The sequence below is a fragment of the Pipistrellus kuhlii genome, unplaced genomic scaffold (genome assembly GCF_014108245.1).
Source record: "Pipistrellus kuhlii isolate mPipKuh1 unplaced genomic scaffold, mPipKuh1.p scaffold_m20_p_38, whole genome shotgun sequence".
Taxonomy (NCBI): domain Eukaryota; kingdom Metazoa; phylum Chordata; class Mammalia; order Chiroptera; family Vespertilionidae; genus Pipistrellus; species Pipistrellus kuhlii.
In genome coordinates, this window is record NW_023425538.1 from 1,269,686 (window position 1) to 1,294,575 (window position 24,890).

The window sequence follows — 24,890 nt, forward strand, 5'->3', positions numbered from 1 at the left end:
ATGCATGTATACAAGTCCTTCAGTTGATCTCTTATCTCTCCCAGATCTCCCTACCCTCCCGGCTGTAATTTGACAGTCTGCTTGTTGCTTTACTGTCTTTATATCTGACTTTTGGTTCATCAGTTTATAATCTTTAATATCCATAAATGAGAGAGGTCATGTGGTATTTCTCTTTCATTGACTGGCTTATTTCACTCAGCATGATGTTCTCTAGTTCTATCCAGGTTGCTGCAAATGATGATAATTCCTTCTTTTTTATGGCAGCATAGTATTCCATTGTGTAGATGTACCATTGTTTTTGGATACAATCATCTGCTGATGGGCACCTAGGCTGTTTCCAGATTCTAGCTATTGTAGATTGTGCTGCTATGAACATAGGGGTGCATATATCCTTTCTGATTGGTGTTTCTAGTTTCTTGGGATATATTCCTAGGAGTGGGATTATGGATAAAATGGGAGTTCCATTTTCAGTTTTTTGAGGAAACTCCATACTGTTCTCCACACTGGTTGCACCAGTCTGCATTCCCACCAGCAGTGCACGAGGGTTCCTTTTTCTCTGCAACCTCGTCAACACTTGTCTTTTGTTGATTTATTGATGTTGGCCATTCTGACAGGTGTGAGATGGTACCGCATTGTTGTTTTGATTTGCATCTCTCAGACAATCTTCTCTTTTATTTAAGCCACTGCATTTTGGGATTTGTAGGTTACATCAAGCAGGCCTTTACATTACTTAATACAGAAATTGCCAGGTTTTCTTCCTGGAGCTGCCCCTGATGGGCAGGCTGGTCACTGCACAGAGAGTGAACGGCCACTGCAATCTTGCTCACACTTCACCTGATAAGTCATGTACTTTGGCACAAGGCTGCATCCAACCACAGGAAATCACTTTCAAAGCAAGGGATACTCATCAAGTTTTGCACACTAGGGGATGGATCTGCCCAGAGGAGATCCCTTTTCTAATTCATCCTTCTATAAGGGGTGCCCTTTTCTAATCACCTGACGGGTCCTGAGTTCAGATTCAAGACCAAGAGTTGTCAAGACTTTTGGTGTTATAGACAACCTTCATGGAATTTCCAAGACTTGAAGCATCTTCCTAATGTGGGCTTAATTTAAGGGAGTTGTCTGAATAGACTCCGAGTCTGGACTGTGGTTGACTGAGGCAATTGTGACACCCCAGGAACCAGAAGCAAAGATGCTCAATCCCAGAAGGGAAATCTTCTCCCGCACCCCTTCAGGTTGGACAAGGAGGATACCGCACAGAAGTAACTTTCAGAGATGAGCAGCAGCAGCCATGTAGGTTGTCAAAGGAAGTCACTCCAAAATGTAGGCAGCTAGAATGCTTTCAGCTGCAAGTAGCAGAATAGTTGGGGAAGGCAGTCTCATGTGTGTGGTATTCCACCCCCAGGTTGGCTGTATTAGAATGGACCTTGGGCCTGGAACACTTTCTTACCAAGAGGCTAGGAGCCCTTACAGCCTGTGCTGGGCTTATGGCCTTGTGAGAGCATCTTTTCCTATTTCAGACTCAGTGGGTACTCACTTGTTCTGCAGAAATGCGTGTGTCAATGGCCCTCAGGCATACCCCTGGTTTTTTAAAAACAATTCTATAATAGATCATCCGTATATTGCAGGTTTCTGAATTTCAAGCTCCACAGGGGAGGGGCCCTGGTCCTTCCACTGAAGCACAAAATGGGGTGTGTACAGTTACATGGCCAGCTTGGCTGTGGAGTAAATCCATTGGGCAGGGAACTGATGGATTGCAAGGGGCTGGATCTTCCACCTCTCTTACTCTAACTAAAGACTGCCACCACTTGAGCCTTGGTGCATGCTGTCTGTTCTCGAGGATCTTGAATCATGCACTAATCTCTTTTCTGAGTGACATCTATTTACCTTTTAACCTTGGTTGCACAGTTTGGTCACTTAGTGAGCAGTGAAGCAAGAATCTTGGCTCAACAATAACAATATCCTATATAATAAAAGCCCAGGGACTGAACAGTGGAATGACCAAAACGACCAGTCAACCAGTCACTATGATATGTATTGACCACCAGGGTGCAGACGCTCAATGCAGGAGCTGAGTGGCGCTGATGGGGATGAGCAGTGCTCCCACAGTTGGCCGATCCCCACAGGCCATAACCCCCACCAGTGCACGAATCCCGTGCACCTGGCCTCTATTTTAATTATATTACAAGTTGGGAAGTAAACAGTGCCAGAGCTTATTTAATAACTCAACAAAGCAGTAAAAACTTTATTATTTTTGTTCCATATCCTATTTGTTGACTTTTAGGCCTTAAGCTCATTGTCTTTTACTCACAGGTGGCTGCCACTTCTCCAGGCATCAGAGCCTTGCGTGACCCTCTCCAAAGACAGAAAACAGAGGGCAGCCTGCACTTTAAGAAGACTTTCCTCACATTATACTCTCTTTTTAAGGGGGAACAATCATACTTTTAGAACACCATATTCATATGTCACATTGACTAAAACTTTGACATATGGATACACCTACCCACAAGGAATACTGGGAAAAGTGAGTATTTCCAAAGTTTTTTTTTTTAATTTAATGTATTTTATTGATTTTTTTTTTTTACAGAGAGGAAGAGAGAGGAATAGAGAGGGATATAGAAACATCAATGATAAAAGCGAATCATTGATCAGCTGCCTCTTGCATGCCCTTTACTGGGGATTGAGTCTGCAACCCTGGCATGTGTCCTTGACGGGAATCGAACCCGGGACCCTTCAGTCCCCAGCCAATGCTCTACCCACTGAGCCAAACCAGCTTGGGCACTGGTTGCTTTCTTAAGTGACTTGAAGTGAGTTTATGCTATTTGCAACGGAAAAGAAATCATACTTTTGTATTTATTATCAGTTTTCTCCACAAACATCTAAGGTCCATGGGAGCAGGAACTTTGGTTCCTGGTTGAATTCTAAGTACTTAGAACAGCAACTATAACACATTATCTCAATCAATATTTGTTGAGTTAATAAACAAACCACGAATATGAATCTTCATGACCAGAACCCTGCCATGGCAGTCTGAAGTAGCTGGCCACCAAGAATTTGTGTTTTGTTTTCCAGAATTGTGGCCAAAGTATTATAGCGATGAAGCCAGTTCTCACCAGAAGAATGAGAGCAGAAGTGGTATGTGTCACTTCTGGGTCAAGGTGACTATGCATTGGGGTTGAAATCTTCCACCCTTAAGCTCCTTAAGTCACCACTAGTGGAAACTGAACAAACCCTCATTCAAATGAGTTGTGGATTAGGAACTTTTGCTGCTTTAAGCCACTAAGACTTGTGGGGTTCTTTCTTGGTTAAGCTACCCTGACCATTACACTTAGCCTCCTCCCTCTCCCGCACCCCCAAATCCTGTCTCACTCCTCTAATCCAGTCTCCAAACTAGAGTCAATTTTTTAAAGGACAAATTTTATTGTGATTCTCTCTCTTAGGTTTCCTAAGGCCCTAAGAAAAAGTCAAAATTTATCAGTGAGACATTCAAAGATTTTGCTAACAGTTTAAGGGAACTCTCTGGGTTCATTTTCCAAAATTTCCCCTGATGGACCTTCTGCCTAAGCGAAACACAACAAACACAGTCTCATATCTCCTGCTCTCTGCTCTTGCCAGCCTGTCCCCTGGGATGCTTCTCATGGCAGGGCTGTGTTTGAGATCAGTAGCTTGTCTGGGTCCTGATGTGTGACTGGGGTTAGCATTCACTGAGGAACCAGGATTCAGCTCAGTGCCCAGGCTAAAGCAGCGCCTGGACTTCAGAATATCAAATTTTCTTTTTTTTCCTTTTTAAACCAATGCATCTTAGCTTATTTGGAGAGCCTTCCTTCCTTCCTTCCTTCCTTCCTTCCTTCCTTCCTTCCTTCCTTCCTTCCTTCCTTCCTTCCGTCCTTCCTTCTTAAAAATATTTTTATTGATTTCAGAGGGAGAGAGAGAGATAGAAACATCAATGATGAGAGAGAATAATTGATTGGCTGCCTCCTGCACACCCCCTACTGAAGATCGAGGTCTCAACCCAGGCATGTGCCCTTGACCAGAATCAAACCCAGGACCCTTCAGTCTGCAGGCCGACACTCTAACCACTGAGCCATACCGGCTAGGACCAGTTTTTCTTCTTATTTTTTCAGAATATTTATTGATCTGTTGTCTGATGATGTTTTGAGATATCTGAGCCCTAGCCCCTTCAGTTACCAGACAGAGTCCAAAATCTGGGGGTCATGGGACTTCATATTGAGAGGGCAGGGCGGGGTGAGGCTAACTCCTGACTCCATTTTGTACTGTGGGGCAGGGCGGAGCTATCCTCCATTTTGTGTAACTGGACCCTAGCCCTCACCCAACCAATTGGGGTCAGCCAAAGCAGTGATATCACCACCCCTATAAAACCCATTGAACTGTTGAAATTCATTCTCTCTTCCACCACGCTGTCAGCATGGGTGGGACAGAGCCCATACTGGCATGGAATTCAGGCTTTCTGTAATTGCATCGGACTCGGATCCCTGTTGGTCTTTGGGGATCACAAATCTGGGCGTAATAATATCATATCTGAGCACCTCAGTTCCCCGACTAGCCCTGGAGTCCCAGAATCCCTCCTTGACCATTTATTCTAGTGCCTCAGGTCCCCCCATGGGTGCATTTGGTTTATTAGAAGAGAAATAGGGAGCAATAAACTTTTGAGCAACTCTTATTTATCAATTTCAGTCAACCAGTATCCTCAATGAGTCTTCAAAACAACCATGTGAAGTGAGTGTGATTAGTGTCCCATTTTATAGTTAAGGAAACTAAGGTACAGAGTGATCAAGACATTTGCTCAAGTTCACAGAGCTGGTAAGAGTCTGGTCCATATATATATATATAATATTTAATATATTTTATTGATTTTGTACAGAGAGGAATGAAGAGAGATAGAGAGTTAGAAACATCGATGAGAGAGAGTCATCGATCAGCTGCCTCTTGCACATCCCCTACTGGGGATATGCCTGCAACCAAGGTACATGCCCTTGACCGGAATCGAACCCGGGACCCTTCAGTCCCCAAGCCGACGCTCAATCCATTGAGCCAAACTGGTCTCGGCTGGTCCATATTTTTAAATGTAGACCAGTTACTCCCTTCTCCATGGCCCCATACACACTTGTTTTACAGCTGAGGAAATTGAGTCACAGTGGGGGGAAAGTGCTTGGTCAGGACCTTTTGGGCAGGGCTAGGATTCCTTTTTAGAAGTCTCAAAAAGTACCCAGGGTATTCTGTGGCTGACTAAGTGGAGGAACCAGTCTTGGCAGGAAGAGAAAGTACATCAGAACACAATTCCAGAAAAACTTCTCAGAAGATTAAGTGCTTTGTCCCTAGTGTTTATTATCAACTCAAGAAGGGTGTGAAAGAAACAAGCCCAGGAATGTCTACAAACACAGGACTCTGTCCAACACTTCCGCCCCCTCTTTGTCACCGTGCACCTTCCCTGTGCCACAGCTGACTGGGGACCTTGCAGGAGATCCTTCCTTCTCCTGCTTTCATTTTCAAGTGTCAGATAGGTGAGAAGGTCCCTTCCATTATTCTGAGATGGACATTGGAGTCAGACAACAGGCTTGGATTCAAGCCACACCTCTGTCGCCTACTTGCTGGTAACCTTGGATGGGTGGCTTAGCATCTCTGAGCTCTGCTGTTTCCTCTATGAAGTGGGGGTTAAGTGGCACAGGCCTGTCAAACATCTGGGCATTGCTGGCTCATAGTAGGCTCTGTAATGAGGACATCCTTGTCATTGCCATGACTGTTGTTAAAAATATTATTATTGGTGTCTGTGTGAGGAAAGCTTATTGTTTAAGGACTTTGGAGCCAGGCAGATCTGGGTCAAATCCATCTCTGCTACATTCTAACCCTGGTTTGAGCTCATCCCACTCTGAGCTGTTTCATCATCTAGAAAGAACTCAATAAGATCATGAATGTAAATTGCTCAGTGCAATGCTGGGACTAAGAAGGGCTCTGTCATTGTCAAGCATTATTATTCTATATCCTAAGATCCCATGATTCTGAGAGTGTCTAATTTTATTAAAATATATTTTTATTGATTTCAAAGAGAAAGGAAGAGGGAGAGAGACATAGAAACATCCATCATGAGAGAGAATCGTGGATTGGCTGCCTCCTGCAAGTCCCCCACGAGGGATCAAGCCCACATCCTGGCCATGTGCCCTTGACTGGAATCAAACTTGGGACCTTTCAATTCACAGGCCGACGCTCTATCCACTGAGCCAGACCGGCTAAGGTGAGAGTGTCCAGTTTTAATATTAAAACATTCATTGTAAGGTTTCAAGATTGGGTCAGTAATGAGGGCACCTCCCACAGATTCTATCCTTCCGCACCATCCACTCTCAATGGCACCCTCCTCACCTGAATGCCCCAGCCCCCAACCTGCTTGCCTGGAACAGTAGCAAGACTAGCTCCAGTGGGTTTTGCAATTTCCCATCCATCCATTGTTCTAATTCATTCTTCTCCCCACTGCCTTTATGCAACTAATCACCACAACCTGTCAACTTTACCTCCAAAATATCTCCTGAATGTGTCCACTTCTCTGCATTTCCACCACTGCTATGATTGAATTGTGTTCCCCTGAGAGACACTGAGATCCTGACCTCCAGTATCAGTGAATGTGACCTCATTTGGAAAGAGGGTCTTTGCAGATAATCAAGTTAAGATGAGGTTATTAATTGGGCTGTAAAGCAATATGACTGTCTTTATAAAAAGGGGAACTTTGGACACAGAGACATGCACACAAGGAGGAAGCCATGTGAAGATGGAGGCAGGTTGGGCAGTGTGGGACTTGGTTAGAAAATCTGTAAGGAGGATTCTCCGAAAGGTCGGGGGGCCTCTAGGGGACCTTGTTGAAGGTAGCAGCCCTTGCTTTGACTTTTCCAAACAAGTCCAAGCCCCCGGGTGTTTTAAATATCAATGATGAGAGAATCATTGATCAGTTTCCTCCTGCACACCTCACACTGGGAAGGGATCAAGCCCACAACCCTATCACGTGCCCTTGACCAGCATTGAACCCAGGACCTCTCAGTCCACAGGCTGATGCTCTAACTATTGAACTGAACTGGCCAGGACTAGCTGCAGTATTTTAATGGACAACACAGTGGATTCCAGTAGGCCCCAGGTAATGTTGAACAAGGTGTAGCACATGATTTGACCTCAGGGCCTAGTTCTAAAAGGAATTCCTCTGGAGATTAGGCAAGAAGCCTAGGGTGTGTACTGGTTTCTGCCCTTAGAGGCAGGTTCCACAATGAGGCTTGTGCTGGAGAGTGTCTACCTAAATATTTCCTGGTTTTGGCCCCTTTCTGTATTCCTTTGCTGGGTGAACTTGACGTTAATCTCTGAGCTGAAAATTCTGCCTCCTTCCAGAAATGTCACATTATAGTTTCAAGAAGGAGTGATATTTCAAGTGCGTAACACCTGTACAATAAGAACAGACACCTGATACTTGGCAAGCACAGGGTGGGCAAGCCTCTTGCTGAGCCCCATGTTAACCCTTCAGATGTTGGATTCTGGGGAAGTCTGGGGATGCTGGGTTGGGCCAGATCCATGTGGGAGCAGTATGGGGAGATCCTTAGGGTAGTGGCCATTTTCCAACCAGCTTGGGAAGTACTTAGATATTGGCACCGAGATCCTAAAATATGGAAGCTCATAGCTCTATGGGTCAGGGAACAGCAGGGAAGAGTATGATCTTAAAGATCATACAGACCTGCCTTTGATTCTGCTCCCACCAGTTCTATCAGATCTCGCAGTCTCCATTTTGCCACATGTAAAATGAAATAACATCTGTAAAATACAAGCATAGGATTCACACAAAGTAAATGACCAATACATGGGAATTGTTGCTGGGTTATTTGTGAGGCAAAATGGGATTATGCTTAAGAGCTGGAGCACTGAGGTCAGACAGACCCTATTCAAGTCACAGGTTTGCTTCCTGTTAGCCATGTGACCTTGAGAAAGGCCTTTGGCCTCTAAGCCTCACTTTCCTTACCAACCTCTTCCCCTCTTGCTCACTCAACTCCAGCTGTGATGGCTCCCTCACTGTTCCTGGACACACCAGGCCACCAGCAGCAGGGCCTGTGCACTGGCTGGTTTTCTGCTTTGAATGCTCTCCCCCCATATGTCCAAATGGCTCCCAGTTTTACCTCCTCTAGGCTTTGCTTAAGGATGCTCTTTCTCAGGAAGGCTTCCCTTCTTTCCAGAATTTCTTCCTTTATTTTCGACTGGAGCAATTATCCCCATCTGATAGAGCATATATTTTGCTTGTTCATTTATTATCTGTTTCCAAACACAAGAGTATAAACACTTTGAGAGGAGGGACTTTTGTGAGTTATACTTACAGCTTTTGTGCTAGGTACAAGTTAAATTTGTTGAGTGAGTGAATGATGAATGAGTAAATCTGACAAGGGGATGAGTGAGTAAACAACCTGGTATGTCTCTCTAATAGACTATGACTCAGCCTTAAAAAAGAAGAAAATTCTGACACATGCTACACCATGACTTTATGCTGAATGAAATAAGCCAGTCATAAATGGACACATGCTGTATGATTCTTCTTATATGGGTTCCTAGAGTAGTCAAATTCATAGAAATGGAAAGTAGAATGGTGGTTTCCAGGGGCTAGGAGAGGAGGAATGGGGAGTTTAACCTATTTATGATGTTAACTATTGGGCCATAAATCAAAGTGCATTTGAATAGAGACCACTATCATTTATTGTCCTCACCAGGATTGTTTTGAGAGTGAAAGAGGTGCTGCTAATAACTAAACCAGGACAAAAGACATTAACCCAACTGTCCCCTGCCACTCTGGGTCAAGGATGATCCCTTCTATAACTCACCCCTCCATACAGGGGCAGCAGAGAAGGAATCTTTTAGCAAATGTTACAAAATGGGGTTCAAAGGTTCATTCTTTGCATAACTGGTTTTACTCAAGGACTGAGAATTATGCAAGAGGGGTGAAAGTACTGAGCCCTTTCCCCTGTACACTCCACATCTCAGAGGCAAGAGTGTGGGTGTGAACCCAGCACTGGCACCCTACTCCTGCAGGGACTGGGTGGTAGCACTGGTTTGGAGAAAATGACATCTAGAACCTGCTTCCACCTGAATCTGCCTCAGAAGCCAGGGCTGCCTGAGGTCAGAGGGAGCAGGGAGCTACAGAGACCAGATGTAAGGGGTGTGTGGGAAGGGAACAGATCAGAGATGAGAAGACACCTGAGAGAGACAGGGAAGAGGAATAGATCACAGATGACTTCTGAGCCAGTGTCTGAGTCTTAAGTAAAACTGTGATTTCAGCTAAATCGTTCCTGATTTTCTCTTTGAATATATAACTTTATTCCGCCATAAAGCAAGATGCCACATACTCTTGTCCACCTATGAGGGTATGTATACACTAGGTGGTCATCTTAGAGAGTGTGGACAGCTCCCTTTGAGAAGTGAAGCTGTCCTTGGGTCCAAGGAGGGGACAGACTGTGGCACTTTCAGCATCTTCTCAGAGTAACCATGTTTGAAGGGCTGTGGCTTTCAAAGAACCTGGAATCACCATGTTTCAAAAATGCCTCAAGGTCAGATGGAATACCCACTGAGGGGAACACCCAGAGGTGTGATTCTGGTATGTTGGCTCAAAAATCCCTGGTCTAGTTGGTCCTGGGAACAATGGGGTCAGCAGATCTGGGCTCTAATCCCAGCTCTATCACTCTGCACCTGGGTGACAGGGCAAGTGACTTCTCTATGAACCTCACTATCACCATCTGCGAAATGGACATAATAATAATATCTATTCAGAGGAGTCAATGAAATGTTGACAATCACTAGCACATAAGTACTCAATAAGATAACATTGTGATTCGCTAGTTATTAATAATGAGAAAGAAGCAAGGGAGGCCAGACATTGTAGGCATGCCATTTGGGCAGTTTCACCAGGAAGCTGCAATTTCACACTCCTCAGGGAACCAGCTGCCCATTCCCTGAAGGTCACTGGGGAAGGGCTTCAACAAAGGCGAGAGAGACACACTGTGCAGTGAAGTTGGTGTGATTCAGGGTAAGTGCTTGCTTGTCTTTCAAACCTGAGAACAGAAATAATTGGCTAGAAGAGGTGGAGCCAATGTAAGCCTGTGAAAAATTGGGGACCAGCCCTGGTTGGGGCTCCTACGGAAGGCAACAAATCTATGTGTTTCTCTCTGCCCCCCCCCCCCTCTTTCACTCTGTAAAAATCAATAGAAAAGTATCCTCAGGTGAAGATTAACAACAAAAAATCTAGAATACATAACCCAAATTAAAGAGCTCTCTTGGCCTGGCTGGTGTGGCTCAGGAGGTCACATGTTCAATTCCTGGTCAGGACACATGCCCAGGTTGTGGGCTCGATCCCCAGTAGTACAGCAGTCAGCCAATATATGATTCTTTCTCATTACTGATGTTTCTATCTCTCTCTTCCTCCTCTCTGAAATAAATTAATATTATATATATATATTAAGAGTTCTCTTGGCTCTTGGCTCTTGGCATTCTTGGCTTGTGGGCTCTTTTGTTCCTGCTTCCTTGCATTTGCCTGTGTTTCCTCCATAGTCATGTGGTCTTGTGGACCCCACATGCAACGGACTGATGGATTGCAAATCTGAGCACGAACTAAGCTAGCCTGATGCTGGGTTGGAATAACGCCCTAACATGGAAGAGAAACTCTGGACACCGACTTTTACAGAATTTAGCCCCATTGAAGCCACAGCTACACTTCTTCCTTGGTTTAACAAAGAGACATAGGGTCAGGAAAACTCAGGGTGTAATTCCACAGAAATAAAGCTTTCTACAATATTTCATCCTCCCATGAGAGTCTCAGGAAACTCCTTTTCTTGGGACATTACAAGAAGCCCACGAGCAACAGGTAGGGGTGAGAACCTCTCCCTGCTGGTAACAAATACATGGTTATTATTATTACCAGGGCTACCGCATGAAGTCACAAAGGTTGTGTCTTGCATAAGCAGGACTGAAATCCAAGAAGGGCCCTTTCTCTTCACACCATGTAGTCAACAGGCCACTTGACTCAACAACTTTTTTTATTCTCACGAAGGTGAACCATGAAGCTAGTGGCTGCCATGACATTAATTATATCACTTCCGACCACAAAAACAGATTTCAGCCTTTGTGAGAATAAAAATATTAGCTTTTGACTGCTTTGCAAGTCATAGATTTCTTTTAGATTAGGTTTTGACTGCTTTGCATGCCATACATTTTTTAACCTCTCCACCTCTGTCAGTTCAAGCAAATAATCCAACATCTAACCAATGATAAGGGCATTCAGGAATTTTCAGGCTGCTGAGAACCAAGGTAAGGGCATTCCCTTGTCAAGCCTCTCGCTTCCCTGGCACTACTCACTTTGCTATTGCAAGGAGAGGAAAAAGTCACCACTCCACATTACAAAAGGCCATGTATGTGAGCATCCTTACCTTCAGATTTGGGGAGATTTCACAGGTTCTTGGAGCCTGATTTTTCTGCTGCATCTCAGAAGATGGTGTCTGAGAGAACTTCTCAGAGACACATCCGGGCCTGGGTACACCCCAAAAGGAGTGAAAGCAGAGACTTGAAGAGATACCTGGACACCCATATTCACAACAGCTGAAAGGTGAAAGCATCTCAAGGTGCCATCAACAGATGAATGAATACATGAAATGTGGTGTATCCACACAATGGAATATCATTCAATCTTAAAAGGAAGGGAATTCTGATGTGTGCTACAATATCAATGAATCCTGAAGACATTATGCTAAATAAAATAAGCCAGTCATAAGAGGACAAATATCATATAATTCTAATTCTGTGAGGTACATAGAGTAGTCACATTCATAGACACAGAAAGTAGAATAATGGTTGCCAGGGACTGGGAAGAAGGAGGAGGGGGAATGTCTAATGGGAACAGAGTTTCAGATTTGCCAGATGAAGGATTTTAGAGATGGATGCTGGTGATGATTGCACAAAATGTGAATGTCCTTAATGCCATTGAAGTGTATACCACATGGTGTAGGTAGCCTTTTTATGTCCATTGTATAGAAGAGACTGAGGCGCAGAGAGGTTGAGTCACTTACCCAGAGTTACACAGCTTGGAAGTGGGGGTGCAGGGATTCTAAGTGACTGCAGAGCCATAGTTCTCAACTGTTGCAATTTGGTGCTCCATCAGGCTATCTCAGCCCTGCTTGGGTTGAGGGATTCAGGCTCTGGAAGGACCTACGAACCTAATACTGAGATGCTCAGTCCTGAAGCTTTATTTATGAGCCCTGAAAACTAGCTGAACCCAGCGCACCCATACTCAGCTTGTACCTTTGGGATGTGGTATCCCCAGAACTGGATGTCCTGGGTGACAGCATGGTGCATGCTCAGAGGTATGATGTCTGCGAATCTTATGGAGGACAGCATTCGTGAATGGCATCTGGGCCCTGTCCCCCAGGCAGTGCCATTTCTCTGACCCTACTACTTGGTCAAACTCTTGCTATATGAGAAAAGTGGGGGGTGGGGGTGGGAGAAAGTTCTGACCATGAGAAGGCTTATTGACCAAGGCACCTATACTAACCTCAACTTCTCAAACTTTAAGCTCAGATTTGTATTACCAGCAATCACCCTTCCAATATCTTCCCCCAGCAATGTGCTATGAGTTCTTGGTCCTTGTATGTAGCTCTATGGCATTAGGCTGAGAAAAGAAAGGGCTAGTCCTGACCTGTGAGTACTTCAGGAAGATCAGGACCCCATATCTGAGGGTGATGCTGGTTGTCTCTATCCCCCAGAAAAGATGTCGAGAGCAGAATTGAGCAAATTATCTTGGCTGACTTGTGTGTGGGGTCCCCTTGCTCCTACATACAAAAATACAGAATGTCAGAAGTAGAGGAGAGTCAAGAGAGACCATCTATCCAGACTAGGTATGGCAGATACATGCTACTCCACTTCCACTGCCTCGGTCTTTACCCATAGCAGGCATCATCAGTCAATCCCAGAATCCTTCTCAGACCCCCATTATCAAATGAACAAAGTAGACATACGAGATGAAGCCTATTTATAGTTCTAGATCTAGACCAAAGGCTCCTCTGATCAGTACATCACAATTTCTGATAGAAAACCTGAGATCCAGAGATATGGAGAAAATTTTACTTGGTCACACAGTTAACTGAAAAGCATTTGGGACCGAAGTCTCTACAATCCCATTCAAGGATGCTCTAAGATCCTCAGATCCCAGAACAGATCTTGCTCCAACTCTCACCTGCTACATGCAAATGAGGAAGGCACTTGTTGCAGGCTGAGTCCGTGGGAAGTGACTGTGAGATAGACGTTAGCACACAAGATTTCTATTAGAGAAGACCTGTGGTTTGGGCAAAAGAGGAAAGGAAGCAGGCCTGGGTAGAGGGAGAAGTCAACCCATGATGCCTGCTTCTTGAGGACCTCAAAGACTCCATTGTGCTGACCAGAATGGTACCAGCAGAGTAGGGAAAAGACCATATGTCTTGGGAGAGAAAGAGGCTTTGGAGAGAGTGTTTTGGCATCCACTGTTTCCTCAGCCTTAAGTGCTGTTCCCTGTCCTCTCCTCTCTTGTTCATCACCAAGGTCTCAAGTTGGAGGCAGTATCCTCCAGAAAGTCTTCACTGACTTCCCCAACCTCCCTGCCTCTGAGCTGTTGAGCTGTCTGACTCTCATCCCTGACCCCTCTGCCTGTGCTTTCCCCACCCCAGCACTGTCCATTCTGAGCTGTCACTTTCTTGTGACTGTTTTATCTCTTGCTCTGGATTGAGAGCTCAATGAGGGCAGGTCCCAGTGCTGTCCTGGTCACCACTGTGTCCTCAGCATCACCCAGCACAGGTGGCATGGAGTAGTGGTTCAATGAATATTGACTGAATGATAGGTATGTCTGTCACAGCCCTGACTACTCTGGATTATTATTGTCTGCTGACAGGTCTGTTTATTCCACTGGGCTGAGTCCCATGAGAACAGGGCTGAGATGTTTTGCCTCTGCTATGTCTTCAATACCAAGTAAAGAGCTGGACACAACATAAGGGTTCCTGGTGGAAATTTGGATGGATGATAGGGCCTCAGAGAAAGGGTTGTGGGACTGTGTGTGTGTCTTTAAATAACTGCACCCAAAATGTGTTCACCTACTTCAGGTTTTCCCACCTGAAATTTCTCAGGATATAGTCCCAGAAGTGAGATTACTGGGTCAAATGGGAGTGCCATTTTTAACTTTTTGAGAAAACTCCATACTTTCTTCCACAGTGGCTACACCAGTCTGTATTCCCATGTGCAGTGCACTAAGGTTCCTTTGCCTCTGGCAGCTATAAAAAAGAAGGAACTTTTACCATTTGCAACAGCATGGATGGAACTGGAGAGCATTATGCTAAGCGAAATAAGCTAGTTGGAGAAAGATAAATATCACATGACCTCACTCATATATGGGATATAATGAACAGTGTAATTTGATGAACAAGAATAGATCCTGAGACAAATGGCAGGGGAGGGGGGATTAAAGAGCAACCAAAGGACTTGTATGCATGCATATTAGCATAACCAACGAACACAGACACTGGGGCAGTGGGGGCTTGCCTGGGGTAGGAAAGGCTGGGGTAGGGGAGTTAATGGGGGGAAAGGAGACATATGTAAAACTTTAGACAATAACTAAATAAATATATTGCTAATAAAAATAAAAGAGAAAAAAAGTACAATGGCAAAAAACGAAAAAGAAGGTCTTGAAATCCTCATCCTGGTAGTCAAAATGATGGCAAAGACCACAGAGCAGATGATGCTTGAAACAGAGGGGTGAATCAGGAAGGTGAGGTGAAAAGGTGTGCCTCTGTGTAGGCTGCAGCTACAGCAATCTCTTCCCAGCACACATCTGACCCCATCACTAACCTGCTCAAAATCATGTCATGGCTCCCCAGTGCCCTCAAGACACAGTTCAAGTTTTTAATATGAATAAAAGGATCTCACCTTGTATGGTCCCTCCTCATCACTCCAGCCTTGCCTCTCACTACCTCCTCCCACTCTATAGGCTCCAAAAAACTGGAACTTTTCCCAGTTATTCAGAGCATCAAAATCCCTCATCCCTGGATCTTTTACCTTTCTGCACATCTCTCATCTTCCTAAACTGACTCACTTCTACTCATCCTGACTCAAACCTTTCCAGGAAGCCGCCTCTGAACTTCCCTCCTTGTCTTGGTCTAGATGAAGAAACTGAGGCCCAGGGAGGGCAGCCACTTGCCATAACCTACATGTGGTAGAGCCAGCTTTTAATCCAGGTGTAGAGGACTCCAGGGCATAGTTTTGAAGCCTCTGTACTGGGAGTACTTTAATGGTGGTCCAGGCGCCCTTAGCGTTTAGGTGGTCTGTGAACTTGGATGGGAAGCAAAATTGCATCTTTTTCACTAATCTCTGTTAGAAAGTTAGCCTTTTCTTCAGTTAAGAAGGCAGGTCACAGTGACCGTGATATCGGTAGTGGTAATCAACCAATGGAAACCACAGATAATTTCATGGCACATTACAGCTTTAGGTCTCGCAATAGCATCTAGACTCATCACCACTCTATACAACCACACCATTATCTAATCCCAGAACTTTTTCATCTCCCCAAAAGATAATCCTTCGTCCATGGGGCAGTCATTCCCCATTCTCTCCTCTTCTGGCCCCTGACAACCACCCTACATACTTTCTGCATCTGTGGATTTGCCTAGCCTGCATATTTCATATAAATATAATCATAATATGTGACCTTTTATGTCTGGTTTCTTTCATGAATTTAATTTTATGTAATTGTCCAGGGCAGCATAGTGCATTGTAATGTGTAAATGGGCAAAAGAGGATTTGTAGCAAAGAGGATTCTGTGCACAAATTGGTATTTGGTAGTGAAGGGAGGTGGGGGGCAGGGGAAGCAATGTTTATTGAGCACATATTATGTCCGATTGTTTATCTGAGTGTTTTACATATATCTGTATATATTTTTTATTTATGCTCCTTTTATTTAGGATTTCCATTATTTAAGTTCACAGGACTATCTACAGAAACACTAGGCTGACATGATCAGAGACAATTCATCCCCTCCCTGCTCTGCTTCCTGCAGGCCCAAGGGAACATATAGCCCTTGTCTCACAACAAAAACTCTGTACATGCAAATAAAAACAAAACAAAACAAAAAACAATTAATGACTATCTACAAGGCTAGCTCTTTGTAGAGGCTGCAGGTTCTGGAGACTGAAGAAATTCGTACGGGTCATGGGTCACATCTGGTTGCTCACAGACACTGAGGCGAGAAGGACTTCCCAAGTGGTACTGGTCCCTGTTGAAGGTGTTAGACAGGGAGCTGAGGTTGGACGATGGCCCGGAGCTCCCACACTCTGCTTGCGCCTCATGCAGATCCTGTAGGAGCTTTGTCATCTCGCCCAAGTTCAGATGGCGGTCATCATGGTCCAGCTCCTTCTTCGCTTCCCCCAGAGAGCTGAGCATGGAGATGACCAAAGAGATGTCAGAATACGACTTCATTGACATGAAATCTAGCACAGAGCCACTATCTCCTAGGGAGTCCCCAGTCTTTACTTCATCTGATGGCTTCATCATGACATTTATCCTCTGCCTCAGCATCCAGGAGGGTCTCCGCCTGTGATCTGGTCCCAGAGGTCATCCACCATTCTCTTTTTGTAGCTCCCAGCATTCTTCACAAACTCCTGCAGATTTAACTCACACTGCATACCTGTCTCATCTCCATAGGCAGATACAGAATGATTATGCATTGAAAGTGCAGTACTGGCACTTGAGAGAAACATGACTTTGCTCCTTCTCTCATCTCTGAAGCCCACAGTGGTGAAGCTGAAGCCTGGAAGCAGCTTGTCAGAGAGGGAGCTCAGGTTCACCGGGTGGGTCTCCTCCTCTTCGGCATCTGGCTCAGCCGTGTTGACCAAGCCATAGAGCAGGCTCCCGCTCTTCTTCAGGTAGTCTATCTTGCCACCTGGAGGGAATCGGTTGATCCTGCCTCACAGCCCTGCCATCCCCCCCACACCTCACCAGGTCTCACCATCTTCCTGGTTGGTCCTCTTGGAAATGGTCATCTCTGGATGCCCTCTGAAGGTGGCTGCCTGCTCTATCTGATTCTCGTGGAGCACCTCATAGCTGCATAGCAAGTCTACCAGGGTCGGGCCCAGGTGCACTATGAACAGGTGAACAGTGAGCACCTGCCCATAGTAGGCCTTCACCTGCAGCATCAGGGTGGGTGGCTTTGAGCCCCAAGGAACCACCATGTGTCTGTGAATCCATCTGTGGGGGCTCCGGGCCATCGTCCAACCTCAGCTCCCTGTCTAACACCTCTGTGGCTGGCCCCCTGGGTCTCAATTTCACTGCTCACAGTCTCTCTGGGCATTTCTCTCCCTGTGTCTTTTAATCCTCACCCTGAGATATATTTATACTGATTTTGAGAAAGAAAGAAAGAAAGAAGAACGAACGAAAGAAAGAAAGAAAGAAAGAAAGAAAGAAAGAAAGAAAGAAGATTGAGAGATGATAGATGATAGATAGATAGATAGATAGATAGATAGATAGATAGATATGATAGATAGATGATAGATAGAGAGAGAAACATTGATGTGAGAGAGAAACATGGGTCAGTTGCCTGGTTGTTTTCTCATATGTGGCCCAACCAGGGGATTGGACCCGCAACTCAGGTATGTGCCTGACCAGGCATTGAACCCAAAGCCTTTTGGTGGATGGAACAACCATCCAACCATCTGGCCAGATGGTTATTTTTTTTCTTTGTTTAAACCTTTGCAATTATTAGTTTATTAGTATCATCCAGGACTCAGATGTTCACTATTCCTCCTGTAAGTACATAAACAAATGCAAATATCCAAGTCAAAATTATATAACAAAACAGTGTAAAATTATAAGATCGCTATTTTATTTATTTTTTTTATTTTTTGACTTTTTAATTTTTATTTATTTTTTAAATATATTTTATTGATTTTTTTTGCCCCCCTCCCTCCCATACATACCCTCCCTCCCCAGAGTTTTATGTCCATTGGTTGTATTTATATGCATGTATACAAGTCCTTTGGTTGATCTATTATCTCCCCCAAATCTCCCTCCCCTCCCCGCTGTAATTTGGCAGTCTGCTTGTTGCTTTACTGTCTCTATATCTATCTTTTGGTTCATCAATTTATAATGAAGAATGCTATTTTAAAACACAGGCACTGTAAGAAAATGTCAAAAACCACAAGATTGCCAAATTGTTTCCTAAACAGCTAAGTGGATAAACATAACCCTAATGGGTTTTGAGTCTTACAGAAATCAAATTCAGAAAAATTGGACAATTCAATCTGTGATACAAAGTTTATTTCCCTTATGTCTATTTGATTTTATAAAGGGGCAAACTATAATTTGGAAAATATACTTGATCTTAAACATGGCATTCAATTTTAAAAGTTGGCCCATTAATTAAATATACCTTTAATGGAGTCTCAAGTTTCCTAAGCAATCCATATTTAGATAAATAAAAGACATTAACAGTCAGCACTTTTTTTTTCCTTCAGAGCCTTTGCCAGGACTAATGTCAACAAAAAACTTCATACCGCAGTCTTGCATTTTAAGCTCACGCTTTTGGGGATACATTCTCAGGCCTTCTTTAATGTGGGAACTGCAAACATAACTGCCATTACCTGGTAATAGGGATTAAAAAAAGTCAAGTCCTCATGTAAAGATTAGAACATACTTTTCTATTAGTCCTTTAAGGACAGACTTGCAAATGTTTATTCTAATAATCCCATGCGTGAGTAGAGCAGTCACTTTTCACTTTGCAAGTATAATGGTGCTATATGAAAATTACCAACTGACCAAGATTTTGAGTTTGTTATGGAGGAAAACTGTCTCAATTCAACTCTCATTACCCTCATCCCAATTATGCAGGGTGTGTAGACAAAAGCATTTTATCAGCTAACTATATGAAAAGATAAACACTGTAATCATATGATCCAAAATGGGCAAAAGCAAGACAAGCTTCCCTCAAGAAGAAAAACATCAGACCTGTGACAAGGACAACAATACTAATAATTTGTATTTTATGTAAGTAAATACAATTTGTAAGGAAATACAATATGTAAGTAAATACAATTTGAAAATTGTATTTACTTAGAAGCATTCAGAATGTCAACAAAACAGCTGCAACTTTATTTGCAATTACAGAGTGTTATTCAGTGCACAGAACAAGCATTATTTCTTTTCTTTTTAAAAAAATATATTTTATTGTTTTTTTACAGAGAGGAAGAAAGAGGGATAGAGAGTTAGAAACATTGATGAAAAAGAATCATCAATCAGCTGCCTCCTGCATCACCCCCACTGGGGATGTGCCCACAACCAATGTACATGCCCTTGACTGGAATCGAACCTGGGACCTCTCAGTCCGAAGGCCAACGCTCTATCCACTGAGCCAAACAGGTTTCTTTGTTTCTTTGTTTCTTTGTTTCTTTGTTTCTTTCTTTCTTTCTTTCTTTCTTTCTTTCTTTCTTTCTTTCTTTCTTTCTTTCTTTGTTCCTTTCTTCCTTCCTTCCTTCCTTCCTTCCTTCCTTCCTTCCTTCCTTCCTTTCTTTCTTTCTTTCTTCTTTCTTTTTTAAAATATATTTTATTGGTTTTTTACAGAGAGGAAGAGAGAGGGATAGAGAGTCAGAAACATCGATGAGAGAGAAACATAGACCAGCTGCCTCCTGCACACCCCCTACTGGGGATGTGCCTGCAACCAATGTATATGTCCTTGACCAGAATAGAACCTGGGACCTTTCAATCTGCAGACCGAAGCTCTATCCACTGAGCCAAACCGGTTTCGGCAACAATTATTTCTTAAAAGCTGCATCAGAGACAACTGATGATGAAAAACCACCATCCCGCCGAAGTCAGTTTGGCTCAGTGGTAGAGCGTTGGTCTGAGGACTGAAAGGTCCCAGGTTCGATTCCGGTCAAGGGCATGTACATTGGTTCCGGGCACATCCCCAGTAGGGGGTGTGCAAGAGGCAGCTGGTCGATGTTTCTCTCTCATCGACGTTTCTAGATCTCTATCTCTCTCCCTTCCTCTCTGTAAAAAATCAATAAAATAAGTTTAAAAAAAAGAAAAAGAAAAACCACCATCCCCATAGAAAACTAATTTGTGCTGTGCACCAACAAGAACCTGCTTTAAATTTCCATGCCACTTTACAGCCCCCAGACTGTACCAGGCAAGGTTAGTGGCTATTGAAAACACCAACAGGACAGGGCTAGCTAAAGACACATGTGGTAGTGTGTTAACTGCACAAAAAAAGACACTGTACAGGTTAAAAACAAATCTTACACAGTCTTACATTTCAATTTTTTTCTTTAAGAGGAATGAGTTGTGTACAGGGAGGTTAAATGCTTTATAGACAAGAAAAAAATAACTGTGCTTGAACCACTTATTCATCATCTTTTTTGGTTTTTTTTTGTTTTTTTTTCATTTTTTTATTAAGGTATTATATGTGTACATATCTTCACATTTCCCCCTCCCACCCCACTCCCATAGATGATCTCACCCCCCAGTGTTTTGCGTCCATTGGTTATGCTTGTATGCATGCATACAAGTCCTTTGGTTGATCTTCTTTTATTTATTTAATAAATCTTTATTGTTCAGATTATTACAATTGTTTCTCCTTCCCCCCCCCCCATAATTCCCCTCCACCCGGTCCCCACCCCACCCTCTACCCTTATCCATATGTGTATGTTTTTTGTCTAGTCTCTTCCCATACCCCCCACTCAGACACTTCTTTCCCCCTGAGAATTATCAATCCCCTCCCATTTTATGCCCTTGATTCTATTATACTCACCAGTTTATTCTGTTCTTCAGATTTTTCAGATTCACTTTTGATAGATATGTATTTGTTTTTCATAATTTTTATCTTTACTTTTTTCTTCTTTTTCCTCTTTTTAAAGAACACCTTTCAGCATTTCATATAATACTGGTTTGATGGTGATGAACTCCTTTAGCTTTTTCTGATCTGTGAAGCTCTTTATTTGGCCTTCAATTCTGAATGATAACTTTGCTGGGTAGAGTAATCTTGGTTGTAGGTTCTTGCTATTCATCACTTTGAATATTTCTTGCCAATCCTATCTGACCTGCATAGTTTCTATTGAGAAATCAGCTGACAATCATATGGGTGTTCCCTTGTAGGTAACTGTTTTTCTCTTGCTGCTTGTAAGATTCTCTCTTTGTCTTTTGTTCTTGGCATTTTAATTACGATGTGTCTTGGTGTGGTCCTCTTTGGATTCCTTTTATTTGGGGTCTGTGTGCTTCCTGGAGTTGTAAGTCTATTTTTTTCACCAGGTGGGGGAAGTTTTCTGTCATTATTTCTTCAAATAGGTTTTCAGTGTCATGCTCTCTCTCCTCTTCTGGCACCCCCATAATTCTGATGTTGGTACGCTTGAAGTTGTCCCAGAGGCTTCTTACACTGTCTTCAACTTTCTGGATTCTCTTCTCTTCTTGCTTCTCCGGTGTGGGATCCCTTAACACAACCCGCGTGGTTCAGAGCCCACTCAGGGTCCGGTTTCTGGAGAAGGCCGCACACTAAAATGAAGAGAGAGACTGGAAAAGAGTTAATTTGGGAAAATGGGGGCCAGGCGGGACGTCTACCTCTAGTGGGAAGACTAACCGCTCTCTGGCCTTTTACTATTCCTTTTATTGAGATTCTGAAACAAAGACATCTCTTAAGGGGGAAGTTCCAACAACAGAAAATCAACTTACATTTACATATGATTAACAAATTAAAGTTGCCTCAGGCACCACTATCTCAACTAGACAATGAGTTAATAGCTCTGACCCCTCAGAGCCATCAAGGTCGGCTAGCTCTTTTTACATTTTATCTCCAGTGACAATGTTGGGTTTTGGTTCCCTGTTCCTGGTTCCCGGCACTCCGGCACTCCGGAGGAGTGTCCTTTGCCTCTTTGTATTCTGAATCTTTGACTTGAATCTTGCATTCCTCTAGTCTGCTGTTGGGTCTCGGTAAAATATTTTTTATTTCAGTCAATGTATGTTATATTTTAGTTAATTAGTCCTCTTTCATATCCTCAATGGTCTCATTAAATTTACCAGCCTTTTCTAGGAAATTCTTGAAAAACCTTATAACTGTGGTTTTGAACTCTATATCCAGTCTTTTGTTCTTTATTTCTTTCTTTTGTGTTTTGTTTCCCTGTCTCCTCATTTTCACTGCTTCCCTGAGTTGGTAGGGTAGCTTTGTATGCTGGGTATCCTATATGATTCAATGGGTCAGCCTCCCAGTTACATGAGGTGGACACTCTTGGTGCACCCTTTGTGGACTGTGTATACAGCTTTGTTGTAGTTAAGTCTTGATTGTTGTTGGTGCCACTGGGAGGAATTGACCTCCAGGCCAATTGGCTGTGCAGACCCACTGTGTCTATAATGGAAGAATTGCTGTGTTGGTGACATGTTTATGGGGCAGGACTTGTTCCAGTGGGGCTTTGGTACTCACAGAGTCTGCCTCTTGAATGTGTTCCTTATGGGAGTAGTTGAAATCTGGTGTCATCCTACACCGACCACTAGATACTCTAGTTTCTGGATCTCCAATGGGGTGCAGGCCAGCTACTGTCTGAGGCCACCCAGCAGAAGCTACAGCAAGAACTACAGTTTTCTCCTCTTTGCTTGGGATTTGGTGGTTTTGGAGCAGTCTGACTGGAACCGCAGTTTATTGCATTAAGCTGCCACAGGGCAGGCCATTTATATGCAAAATGTATGGAGCCTGGGCGGGTTTGTAGAATGTGCAGGGGTGGGGCCTCAAGGTGGGGTAAGGTCTCAGGGCAGGGTGAGGTCTCAGGGTGTCACTAGGCTGGGGCGTGGCAAATAGCAATGGTTGCTGTTAGCCATCTCTGCTTTTCCACGTTTCCAAGTCCCCACATCCCCGCACTCCAGTGCAGAAAACAATGATTGCTGCACGCACCTCTGCAAAAAAGTCACCCTTACTTTCGGAACTCATGGCCCACAGACCAGCTTCTGCTGGTAGGCGTCTGGGTCCCCCAAATGACCCCAGAAACTGAATTTTAAAGTGATTGGGAGCTAATTTGCCTTCAAGTTGGAAAAATGCCCCGTGCCCAGTCGCCCACCACCAGCCTCTGTGGCATGCCTCTGTACCTCAGCTTTTCAGCTTTTCAGGCCTTGTGCTCCGTTCAGTCAGCTTTCCCGTGGTTCTGGGTGATAGACATTTTGTCTTTTAGTTGTAGTTTTGAAATTGTTGTGTGAGGCGGCAGATTAGTTGTTTACCTTTGCCGCCATCTTGGTTTTCTCCTTCAGTTGACCTTCTTCATCATCTTCTTTTTCCTCCTCCTCTTCCTGATCTTCTTCCTCTTCCTTCTTTTTCTTGCTTTTTTCAGCTTTAAAACTCCCTTTTGGCAGCATCAGGCTCTCCTTTAGCTAGATAGGCAGCAATGACCTTTGCACATTTCTTCTTCAGCTTCACAGCCTTCTTTTCGTCATGCTGTGTGTCACCTGCAGCAGTGAGTCTCCATCTCTCCCATCTTCTTTGCAGTCACCTGCATAGGCTGGGACGCTTTCCTTAGATTTTGGGCAAAACAAGAAAAAGGCTAAAGGTGGCATGCATTGGGAGCCTTGAATTTTCTTTTTGTTTCCCCTTTAGGAGGAATGTGAGTTTTCATTTCTCTCTTAATGAGCCTTGTCTGCCTTTGTCATGTCTTTAGATTTTCCTTTCTCTCTAGCAGACATGGTCCTCCAGCTCTGAGCACTCCTTAGGAAACCCCGAGAAGCTGACTTCATCTTCTGGGTGCTGCTTCTGTGCTCCTCCGGCAAGTTTGCACAGAGAGCATATGGTGACATGTTGGCTCTCAGCTTCTCAGGATCTCTTTTGCCCTCATTTCATTCCTTCATTTCAGCATTATTTATAATAGCCAAGATATGGAAGGTGTTCATTGATAGATGAACAGATAAAGAAGATGTCATATACATATGAATATTTAAAAAATATTTTTATTAATTTCAGAGAGGAAGGGAGAGGGAATGTATATATACATTCTATATAATAAAAGGCTAATGTGCAAATAGACTGAACGGTGGAATGACCAGTAGTTATGATGTGTACTGACCACTAGGTGGCAGATGCTCGATGCAGGAGCTGCCCCCTGGTGGTCAGTGTGTTATCACAGGGGGAGCACTGACAGAAGCCAGGCTCACAGCTGGCAAGCACAGTGCTAATGATGTCCAACTGCTGGCCATCAGTTAGACATCCCTGAGGGCTCCTGGACTGTGAGAGGGTGCAGGCTGGGCTGAGAGACTGCCCTCCAACCCCTGAGTGCATGAATTTTTGTGCACCGGGCCTCTAGTCAATGATGAAAGAGAATCATTGATCAGTTGCCTTCTATATGTCCCCTACTAGGGATTGAACCTGCAACCCATGTCCTGGATGGGAATTGAACCATGATCTCCTGGTTCATAGGTCAAAGCTTAGCCATGCTTTGAGTAATGCAGGCCAGGCTACATATGAATATTAATCAGCCAAAAAAATCACCAAGGAAACAGTGATTCTCAGATGGATTTAATTGACTATAGGACATTTCACCGCAAAGCTGCAGAATATACACTGAGTGGCCAGATTATTATGATCTCTGAATCAATAATAATAATCTGGACACTCAGTGTATATCCTATATAATAAAAGGCTAATATGCAAATTGTCTCCTCAACCAGCAGGCAGGCCGGCCAACCACCCATGTCCCCTCCCCCTAGCCAGCTTGGCTGGACCCCACCCATGCACAGATTCATACACCGGGCCCATGATATATATGTATATGTATATGTATACACACACACACAAACACACACACATACTGAATGGCCAGATTATTATGAATTGAGAGATCATAATA

General features: G+C 43.8%; 1 protein-coding gene across 1 annotated transcript; it reads right to left on the minus strand.

Annotated features, from left to right (window-relative positions):
* Nucleotides 1-15,978: 15,978 nt before the first annotated feature.
* LOC118702244 (bromodomain-containing protein 9-like) lies at nucleotides 15,979-17,294 on the minus strand. The gene is given in 3 exon segments (XM_036407998.1): nucleotides 15,979-16,613; nucleotides 16,616-16,989; nucleotides 17,026-17,294. Coding segments are annotated over 3 exon segments (1,071 nt in total). The 3' UTR covers nucleotides 15,979-16,185.
* Between the last annotated feature and the right edge of the window lie 7,596 nt (nucleotides 17,295-24,890).